This window comes from Zonotrichia leucophrys, chromosome 12 (assembly GCF_028769735.1).
Source record: "Zonotrichia leucophrys gambelii isolate GWCS_2022_RI chromosome 12, RI_Zleu_2.0, whole genome shotgun sequence".
Classification (NCBI taxonomy): domain Eukaryota; kingdom Metazoa; phylum Chordata; class Aves; order Passeriformes; family Passerellidae; genus Zonotrichia; species Zonotrichia leucophrys.
This window is the reverse complement of record NC_088182.1, coordinates 15,353,210-15,364,014: the sequence shown is the minus strand read 5'-3', so window position 1 is coordinate 15,364,014 and position 10,805 is coordinate 15,353,210. Positions and strand designations below refer to the sequence as shown.

General features: G+C 48.1%; 1 protein-coding gene across 2 annotated transcripts; it reads left to right on the top strand.

Moving 5' to 3' along the window:
* Nucleotides 1-1,095: 1,095 nt before the first annotated feature.
* On the top strand, nt 1,096-10,102 carry CISH (cytokine inducible SH2 containing protein). Of its 2 annotated transcripts, XM_064724239.1 has the most exons (4): nt 1,096-1,410; nt 1,661-1,947; nt 6,442-6,665; nt 7,142-10,102. In XM_064724239.1, the coding sequence occupies exons 2-4, from the start codon at nt 1,901-1,903 to the stop codon at nt 7,642-7,644; spliced, it is 774 nt and encodes a 257-aa protein (XP_064580309.1). In that variant the 5' UTR covers nt 1,096-1,410; nt 1,661-1,900; the 3' UTR covers nt 7,645-10,102. The 2 variants fall into 2 exon arrangements, with proteins under 2 accessions (XP_064580309.1, XP_064580310.1); XM_064724240.1 differs by lacking the exon at nt 1,096-1,410 and having other exon boundaries at nt 1,430-1,947.
* The last annotated feature ends 703 nt before the right edge of the window (nt 10,103-10,805 follow it).

Below are 10,805 nucleotides of genomic sequence, written 5' to 3'. Positions count from 1 at the left end.
AGGCTCAGAAGCAAACTGGTCAAGGAGTGCCTGCAGGCTGACATTGCCACCCCTTTGAGATGGCCCTTAGAGTACTTAGATGGATGGACTGACTCGGGATACTTGGATGGCCCTCAGCACCTCTCTTCACATAGCTGGGTATTATTAGCAGCACTCATTACTGCACGGCCCCTGATTCAGGACAGAAAACGGATGAAGCGTGCAGGAAGCTGAGGAGCTGCCAAATGAAACTGTAGGGAGTGAAAGCCTGAGTCAGGAGCCGAACACAGCCTGCCTCCTCTCAGGCTCATTCCCATGAAGGGAACCACCCTTCTAATCCTACCCTTATCAGCATCCTGCCTTCCCCTCTGCTCCCGGCCCCATCCACTCCTGAATGTTCTGAATGGCACAATGATGACTAATATTTTTAAGTATTCGACCTACTCCAATGGAGGCGGTAGGCAGGCAGACCATTCTCATTCTCTCTTATCTCTAATAAGAGAAGAGGTGGAAACTCGTGGCAGGAAAAGACAAAAGCAATCAAGCTTTTGTTATAAAGTGTTCAAAAATAAAAGGTTCAATAACCCTAAAAGAAACCGAAATATTTCCTTGTGGGTTGCCAGATTTTAACTCGACAATGTTCTATAAATGCAGGACAAAACCGTGGTGGTGTAGCCTTCTCCAGGAGACTTTGCTGAGCTGATACCTGATTCACACGAGACTCCCAGGTGACCAAGACAACCTTTATAAAACAACCTATGCAGCGTGACAACCACACAATGGCTGCCCAGAGTAGCAGACCCTGCAGCACATCCTCCTCTTACTCCCCAGGTTTCACTGGAAATTGCCCCCGTCAGTCCCTGTTTACCCCTCCAGCCCCACGGCCTTGCCCTGCCCCGGTGCTCCAGCGAGCCGGCGAGGCGCCAGCAGCTTGGAGAGGATGCCGAACCGCCGGGGAGAGGAGGCATGAAAACGACACACAGCTGCGGGAAAATCAAAGGGAGCCGAGCTCTAAGGCCGGGCAGGAGGCGGTGGGCGCTGCCTGCCCCGCCCCGGGCGGGCCCCGCGCATGCGGCGGCGGCGCCCATTGGCAGCGCCGGCCCCGCGTTCCTGGAAAGTTCTTGGAAATGGATCAAAGGCGTTTCCGCGAACACGCGCGGCGGCGGCTCCGCACGGCTCCCCTCCCTCCCTCCCTCCCCCAGCCCTGCCTGCCCACCCCACCGCCGGGAGGGCTCCCTCCCCTCCCTCCCCCGGCCATGGCAGCATGGACGCGGCCCTGCTGGACACAGCTATTTATACCTTCGCCTTTTTTGTTTTTTACTCCTCCCCTCGTGGCTGATATAGGAAGAGTGATGCGAACACAATACGATTCCAGGAATTCCTCACTTCCTGGAACAGATTAAAAGGGACACACAAAAGATTACTAAGGAGGTTTGCCCTTTTTTTTTTTTTTCCTCCCCCCCCTCCTTCCACGGAGCTTCATTTCTCCGGAGCCAGCGCTGAGACAGGTCGCTGCTCCGGCTCTTCCCGCAGCACTCGGGGAGATCTTATTTATTAGTACCTATTTATTATTATTTCAGAGTGCTCTGAAGGAAGATCAGTTCCTCTTTAAATATATGTAATTTCCTTTTTCTCTGGTTATTTTTTAAACTTTTTTTTGCTGCTGTTTTCTGAAAAGCAGAACAAGAATACATTATTTTTTCTAAAGCACTGAGAGCGCACGCATTTTCTTGGCCAAAGTTGCTGAAGTCTGTCGGACAGCTCGTCTTCTGCTGTGTCTGAAACAACCTGCACAAGGGCTTTGCTGACACTCGCCAGCCTTCTCTCACCGTGAACCCCAACTAGAGGCTGAACTCGCTGCTTTGGGGAAGCAAAGAAGGCAAGAAGAGAAGAAATAATTTCTCACCTTCTTGAAGACTTAATGCTTTTCCCTTGGTCCGGGAGTGACATGATCCTCTGCGTTCAGGGGTAAGATACTTTGCAGCCTTCTGTGAAAAGCTGTGCTTTGATAATTGCAATTAGGAAGGTTCTCTGTGACAGTTTTTCAGCTCCCGTGTGTTGCCATGTGTGACTGTAATGGAATGGGAATGACTTTGGCCGGCCGAGTGCTGAGTTTATGTGTCTGTACTGTGTGCCCGTGTTTTAGATGCCAAGGCCAAAATCATGGAACCATAAGGTATTCCTGATTCCCATGCTTTCTACTGCTGAAAAACTGAATACAGGGTATTCAAAGTCTTTGGGAGAGTAAGAATTACTTGGGGTGTGTTGTTCAGTGCGGTGGACGCAGCAGCAGCGCGGACACCAACCCAACACCATAGGTGCTCTCTAAAGCCCTTTTGGAATCAAACTGCTTACAGGGAAAAACTTCCCTGCAGTTTAGGTGCTTTGGTCTATTTCTAAGGAGGTATTTATGCTAAATTAATGTCAGTTTTGTGTAAGTTTAGGTGTATGTACCTAAACCCAGCTTTCTGTAGAGTGAGAGCCACAGGGGACACACAGATAGTTCCACATCTGCCTTCAGGAGAACAGGTGACATCCAGATGCCTTCTCTAGTATCAGTACTGATGTGTCCACTTCAGTGTCCCTTTGAGCAGCTTCGTTTATCAGCTGAGCAATACCTGGTGTGCAGGAATCACCTGGTATTTTTACACATGCTGCATTACTTGGAAATTGTGAGCATTTGTTTCAGTCTGAGTCATCATGTCAGATTTTCCTATCACTCCAGTGTATGGTGGATCTTCCTCAGAGTAAAATCTTCCTTGTCTGCCTGCAATGACCGAAGCATGGGGATTTTCCTGCCATTTCCCCTGCCAAATCTGTCCCACAGACAAGCAGAGCTTGTGTTTACCACTACTTTCCTACTATGTGAGCAGTTTGCTTTCACTCTTATTTTCAGTCTGCAGCTGCAGTTCCTATAGCCGTGGCAAAGGGAATTCAGTTTCCAGCTTGGCCTTTGGGAAACCCTTATCTGACGCTTTTCTCCAGGGTCAGCAGAGCTACTGCTTCCCTTACCTGCCAAGAACTTATGGAGCCAGATGTGTAGATGTTTTCATTTTAATGTCTATTTTGAAGGCCATTTATTGCTCCATTTTCATTATCCTCTAGGATTTTGTATATCCTGGACTCCATACTCTCCATCCTATTCAGACCAAGCTCCCAATGGAGTGTTGGGGTGCAGCTGATGGAAGGGAGAGCAGCTCCACATTTTTTCTTGTACTGTTTATACCGTGTTATCAAGTTTAGCTTATCAGCACAGTAACTACAAAGCCAACATTAAATGGTATCAGACATATCTGATTCTCCTGCATTTTCTTGCCCTTCCAAGGCTTTCTGAAACACTGACTGCCAAAGCACAGGGAAGTTCATTTGCTATTTCTCTGGAGAGTGCACCCAGACTCTGAGCTAGACATGCCAAATTTCATGTGGCTGTTTGCTTCCTCCTCACAGCTGTTGTATGAACATTTTGCTCTATTCAGTCCTGATTCTCCATGTCTTTCCTCTGCTTTCTCTCTCACAAGCACTATTTGCAAATCCTTTCTTTGCCCTACCAAAGGGCTGACTTTTTCATGTCAGCAAACCTTTTTCAACCTGCCCTTATCCCAGCAAACTCTTCTTAACCCTCTTGCAAATGTTCTTGTGTTAAAAGCTGTTACTTGCTGATCCTCTGCTCTCCCATTCCTGTGCTTGGAGTTGCTCAGTTTGCTCCCAGCAGCAGCTTTCATTTTTTCAGCCTATGTACAAAGTTGTTTAGGAGACCAGCACCACTCAGTCTGTTGAAATTTCTAATCCTTCTCCTCTCTTCCAGCATGTTCCTTTGAGCCTACAGCCACACTGGGAGGTTTGTAGGGGAGTAAGGCCAGGGTATAGAAGGAAAATAGGAAATGTGTGAGGCCAGCCTTTCTCTGGCTGTGGTGGAAGGATCCCCACAGTGCTTGTCGGGGTCCAGGCTCCTCCAGCCTCCGGTGGCACGGAGTGTAAGGCAGCAGGGCATGAGTCCAGTGGGAAAACTCTTCTGAAGCACATGGGCTCTGTAAAAGAAATCGACTGACAAATTCACAGTTGATGTGGTTTCTGGAGAACCAAACTGTGAACTGGTACAGCCCTTGAAAGAAACAACTTTCCTCCTGATTCATGGCAGACATTTCCCTGCGTAGCTTCGCTATCTCTCCCTTCCTTCCCCGCCTCTCAGCCAATTCCTGATTTCCTCTCTGAAGTTGATATATAAAAAGAAAAAAAGTTCCATGCTATAAAAAGTTCTTTTTATGTTCCAAACCTTCCTGGAAGGGTAGGCCAGAAAAATTTTCCAGGAGATAATAAGTTCAGAGAGATCTGGCACGTGGACTGCAGTATTCGAATTCTGGCGAGTGAATGGTGCAGGACTGATTGTCCTTAGTATCAGTCACAGTCATTTTCAGCTTAGGGAGCAGTTGGTGTGAGAGACTCTGCTGTGCCAGCAGGCCCAGGACACCCTCCCTGCACAGCACAAGTTGTAGTTAGGATCAGCACAGGCAAGGATCAGTGCCACAGAACATTCTGAGTTGAAAGGGACTCACAAGGATGATCGAGTCCAACTCTGAATGACCCATATGGGGATCAAGTCCACGACCTTGGTGTTAGTTGCACCATGCTCCAAGCAGCTGATCTAGTTTATGGTCCTCCTTGTGCAAAAAGGGAGGTAATGCAGAACTGGGACTCTCCCCAAAGAGACAGGTAGCTAGGCATTTGTAAAGACTATGACAGTAAGAGGGAGACATCCAAATATCTTGAAAAATGGAGCACTCAACATCTATAAATGTATCTCCAGGAGGATTTAACAGATAACTCAGAGCTTTTCCAACAATAGTCTCCAGGTATAAAAATATATCCAGATGTACAAAAGCCCCTGAAAATGCAGGTCTTGCAACCAAGGGTCCCTGGTGAAGACAAGGACCAGCAATCACTTTTATTCAGCCTGGCTTCTTACCCATTAATAGAAATTAAGAAACATAGATACCATGAAAGCCAAACAGGTATCCTTCTTGTGAAATGTGATTTCACACATGGAAAAAAAAAAAGAATGTTCCTTCCTAAATACCAACAGAATAGCAGGGGGTTTGTTATGTATTGCAAGGGCCAGAGTATCTCTCTGTAGATTTAAATTTACCTTACTCCAAACCTCCATGGTTTGCTTAGAAATGCAGAGATGTGGAACTGATCATGTCTCTCACTTACAAGGTGTGAAAGTTCTTTCAGGTCCTCCCTAATCTACTTTCTTCCCATTCTCTGTCCCATACTTGAGTCTCTGCAGTTTGAGGTGGTGGAGTGCAGCTATGATCAGGTGCAGATCAGTTTATAGCACATTTACTTGTGTCCCTGTTCACACAGAGCACAGGGAAGGAGGATGATCTGAAGGGAAGCACTTGGGACTTCAGAGTCTCCTTCTGCTTCTCTTCAGCGATGTGGGGAGGTGGCTGTACCCTGTGCCATCACTGTCAGCTCCAGTGGTGCTGTGGCAGTGTCACACTGAGGACTGAGTGTATTTCTCTCAGGCATCTTCTCTTTAAAGTATGTTGGGGGGATGTAACACAGGGCATGCAGCAGGACAGGGGACACACAGGCAAAGAGCTTACACACACTGGGACAGAAATGAATTTTTGCTCAGGAGCTTGCCTGGGAATGAAGACTTTCCTGGCCTCTGACATCCATCCTCCCTAGAGCTCTGCTCTCCTTTAGGAATCCCTGTGCTGCTGAGGAGGAGCACCCATGACCCATGAGAGCTCCAGCTCTGTGAAAATGCATTTAGATGCTGAATAGCTTCACCACTTAGGCCGTGGGGAATACGTGTTCTAGCAGCCTGGCCATGGCAGAGCCTCCTCCTGCAGTCCTGCAGGGATTACAGCCACACTGACTCCTCATCAAGCTGCTGAATACTGGGGTGGGTGTAGTGCACAGACTTGGCTAAAATCAGAATTCTCACTGTTCTCTATGTGAGAACAGTGCTCACTCTGACTTCTGACATTCATTTAGGATCAGGTCATCCTTGAGCAGCAAGTGGGTAGGACACAACCTAAGCTATTCCCAATTCTGCTTCTAATTATATTGCAGTAAATGACAATCCCACTGGCAGAAACAGAAATGCTCCAACATTGTAATCATGTAACTGAAGCCGTAATGCTGTCATAAACCTTACTGCCCCTGAAACTACATATTAAAAGGCAACATCTAAAAATTTCAGATTCAAAATCATTGTAAATTGCAAGACTGACCACCTTCCATAAGACCAAAGAGGCAAACTCACTGTTCCTGTTTCTAAGGGCTCATCTTTAAAAGCTGTGTTCCTTCCTCCTCCCTTGCCTCTCTCAGAAACAATGGTGAGGATCTGTTTGTAAAACATAACACGTTGTATAATGTAGCATGCACTCAACAGACCCTGCAACTGATCTCAAGGCAAGGAGAAATAGCACAGTTTGCCTTTCATTTCAGACCTCATCCTTTGCTGGCGGAGGAAAAGATCAGGAGAGTGTCACTCAGGGGCATTGAGGAATTGTCAGAGCCCATCATGCAGCCTCTCCCAGTTATGGCCTTCCAGGAGGAGTCTGCGCCTGCCCTGGCAGCTCCAGTTCCAGACAGCAACCCACCTCAGACACGGGACCCCGAAGAAGACCTTCTCTGCATTGCTAAAACCTTCTCCTACCTGCGAGAATCTGGTAAGGCTCAATTGCAAAGTCACAGGGTCAGAAGGGTGCAGGGACCCAGCTCCGTGATCTGAGCACCAGGAACAATCTCCTTATCCTACTTCAGACAGGAACCTGGTTCTGTCACAGACAAGGCTAGCTCTTGTGCACACAGCAAATGTATCTGCAGTCTCTATACATCATGAACTAATTTATTGCTTTATCTTTTGTAACTAAATTGGGAGAAGGAATTGCAAAAAGCAGATTGCTTTTTCTCTGTAAACTGCAGCTGCTGCAGCAGCCGCCAGCCTCATCCCAAGCCCCAGCACAGCAATGGCAAGCATAGGCAGGAAACCTTTAGGATTTGGTCTTAATTTATGAAGGTCTTGCCAACTCTGGCTCTGCTTCCCAGGCCCTTAACGTGGTTGTCTTCAAGGCTTCCCTAAATATACTGCCAGTCCTAGGATATATTCTTTCCCTAACAAATTCTTTCTCGGGTGTTTTTCCAGGCTGGTACTGGGGTTCCATCACCGCCAGCGAGGCCAAGCAGCACCTGCAGAAGATGCCTGAGGGCACGTTCCTGGTGAGGGACAGCACCCACCCCAGCTACCTGTTCACGCTGTCCGTCAAGACCAACCGCGGGCCCACCAACGTGCGCATCGAGTACACCGACGGCAAGTTCCGCCTGGACTCCAACTACCTGAGCAAACCCCGCATCCTGGCCTTCCCTGACGTGGTCAGCCTCATCCAGCACTATGTCCTGTCCTGCACAACAGAAAGCAAGAGTGAGGCTCCCTACCCGCCTCCGTCTCCTCTACCTCCCCTGCAGAAAGAGCTGGCAGCAGCTGCCGTGCACCTGAAGCTGCTGCGGCCGCTGGGCCGCAAGGACAGCATGGCCAGCCTGCAGCACCTGTGCCGGCTGCGCATCAACAAGTGCACGGCCGACGTGGAGCGGCTGCCCCTGCCCCGCAGGATGGCAGAATACCTGAAGCAATATCCCTTCCAGCTCTGAAGCACGGCCCTTCTGTCTCAGGCAGGAACGAGAGACACAACCACCACAACTTTGTGGCTCCATCCCACTAAAGGCGGGCACAGCGAAGACCTGATTATCAGCAGAGACTGCATCCATCTTTCCTCTCCCCTTCTCTTCACATCCATTCCAGCCCCAGGGAGGAGTGGTTGTTTCAGTGAGCACGGGGCACCAGCTCAGCTCTGACCCTCGGGCCGTGCCGGCAGTGCTGGGAGAAGCTCTGTGGGCACGGCCACACTACTTGAATGTCAGAGTTGCTGTGACACCGGACATGTTAACGTTGTTATTTTTGCTATTTATTTCCATGGCAGTTTCTCTCCTCATGGTATTTTTAAAGCACCTTTTACTTTATTATTTTTTTGTTTCTTTTGTGGAATTAGAGATAGCATAAAGGCTCCCAGCCAACTGGCAGCTGAAACTCTTTGGGAATTTGGATTTGGATTCACATCCAAACAGCTTCTGTTTGAGCCTGTCCCTGTGACAGGTTACAGGAGTCCACATCCAAGCTCTCCTAGGCTTCTGGGGTATATGAGACTCAGATGACTGTATCCAGACCCACCTCTACAGAGGTAAAGACTATTTGTTTTTTCTTCCTTAGCTACACAGGGTATCACAACCTCAGAGCACAGTGGGAACTCCCAGAGATGTGTGCTGCATCACAGGTGGACAGGAGACTTCTTTGAGGAAGCTCTTCTTCCACAGAGATCTGGATAGTGAGGTTGGGCCAGGGAGCACTCATCCCATTTTTTCCATCTTCTCCATTTCCAAAGGAAGGTTGTGACAAAACATTTCAAAACAAGTAATTAGAAACCAAATTTTCTCATATGCAGGCAGAAGGATTTAATTTCAGAGCACCCTGTGTTTGGCTTGTGTTTTTAAAGTGCTGTTCCCTGACCTTGCCTGAGACACAGGGCAAGAGCAGGGGCTCAGAGACAGCTCTGCTGGGCTGCACCAGTGACACGCACAGCTTCAGGATATTTATTTATTTATTTCTGGGGTAACACTTAGAGGCACCTCAGCCCACAGAGCTGTCCCTGCTCCCACGATGCCACACTGCTGCATGCTCTGCTCCTGCCAGCATTAGTCACTGGCCACAGGCTTCTGCCAGCTCCAGGCTGGAGCACACACTGGAAACCACAATCCAACCTTTCTGTTTGCCAAAGTCCAGACCTCTCCTCCCCCCTGCTCTGACTTGCATGTTTGTTATCCACAATTAGGATTCTGGCTCTGGGTTTCCTTCTCACACCCCAACCCTTTCACCCCCTGAGATGAGGCACAATGGCTCTTGCCATGCTCTTTTACACACAGGAGGGACAGACAGCAGATGAGATCTGCCCCAAACCAGCACACACAAGTTGCCCCTCCCTGTTCATTTGCTGAATCTCATCATCTTCACACCTTGCCATCAAGTGAGAGTAGAGGAGGGAACAGACAGAAATGACCATATGGCTTATTTTGCCCCTAAGACCCCCCCTGACTTGTTCCAGCATGAATGAACATGAAGGATTCCTTGTTCATCCCTCCCTGGGACTCTAAGGCTGTAAATGAGAATGCACAAACCCCCAGCTATAGCTGAGTGTTAGAAGAGAAGATGGAAAAAGATGGGATGGTGACCCAGGAGACAAGCTCAAAAAATGGGTGATTTTCTTCCACCCTATCTTAAAGCTGCCAAAAGGGACAAGATGGCCTGATGTGCTTAGTCAGTGTCCTTTTTTTTCCTTTCCACATTTATACAAGTTTGTGCTGTTGCAAGCTTTGTTTTTGATACTTTGATGATTGACAGTGTGCATGTGTGATGTCAGGTTTGCTTTTTGGTATCTCCTTCCCCCTTCCCCTCTATGGCAGCAACCATGGAAAGGTACTGAATGACAATGAAAATTTAGAAGGCAAAAAAAGGAAAACTTAAAATAATATAAATGATAAACCACTGAAAAGGCTTCCTTTTATCCAAACACCTCTGTCTGCCTGAGGACACTGGGAACAAGGAAACCACGGCTCTCTGAGGAGCAGCAGTGATCTCAGGGAGCCCACACAGCTCAGCCACAGGCCTGCTAACTACAGCTTGGGAAAAATCACTTGGAGAAGTGTACAGCAGGAGAGGGCAGGTTCTTCAGCTCTCTGAAACTTGCCTCCTACTTGATCTGTTCTCTGTTGGGGGTGGTGGGGAGGCCAAGCTGTGGGTTTGACTCACTGCCCCAAGAGAGCCCAGGAGCTCCTGCTGACCCCACACTGAAGGCTGTGAGCTCCCACGGGCAGGGACCAGCTCTGTTCTGTGTTTGTTCTGCATTTAGCACAGTAGGGATCTCTAGGTGCTACTGCAATACAACAAATAAACAATACAGTTACTCCAAAAAGTCAGTTTCTTCTATCTTGAGACAGTTTGTTAAAAATTATTTGACTCTGGATTTTAAATAAACATTTTAAATATACTTTAAAGCCACTCAAAGTCTTTGGTAAAATCCAAATGGATGAATTAATTTTCTGTTTAGACACATCCCCTCCAAGAACACAGGGCAAACTCTTGATAATTTTTTTTTTAAACAAGACAAAAAGGGTTTCAACATAAAGAAGGCTCTTCAGATACTGGGAGAATAAACACCAAAATTCTTAGTGTGGGCCTGCTCACACAGAGGAGCAGCAGCAGATCCCAAGTCCCACTTAATAAGGACTGAAGACACATATTTTAATGATGTGGAAGAACACAAGAATGATTCTTGTATTGTTTCTGTGTGCCATAGAAAACCAATACAAGAATACAGGGGAAAGAAGGCAGAACAGAAGTGGGCAGACCATGGTTTGGGGTGGGAGATCCAGGGCAGATCCATTGTCCCCTTTTCCAGGGCCATTGGGCTGCAGTGTCCCTGTACCTGTGGTCTGGCCCTTTCACATCACCTGAGACACCAGACAGCAGGTGGGGAAACCACAGGGACTGGATCTGCCCTGTAATGTCAGAGGGAGCCAGAGCACACCTCATTTGTGCAGCTTCTGAAACACAGGGGCAATGCCACTACTGGGAGGTGACCTCACTGTGGTTCCTCTGTGCTCCTCTTCCAGGAGTGATGCCCAAGAGATGTCCCCCATCCTGCTCAAAGCCAGCATAATGTGCTCCCAGCCACTGCAAAATGGAAAACACACTCAGAAAA

Excerpts from the sequence above, each read along its gene's own strand:
- CISH (XM_064724239.1), top strand. The coding sequence starts at position 1,901 with ATGCTTTTCCCTTGGTCCGGGAGTGACATGATCCTCTGCGTTCAGGG. Across the intron at positions 1,948-6,441 it reads ATGATCCTCTGCGTTCAGGG|ACCTCATCCTTTGCTGGCGG; the intron begins GTAAGATACTTT and ends CTTTCATTTCAG. Across the intron at positions 6,666-7,141 it reads CTCCTACCTGCGAGAATCTG|GCTGGTACTGGGGTTCCATC; the intron begins GTAAGGCTCAAT and ends GTGTTTTTCCAG.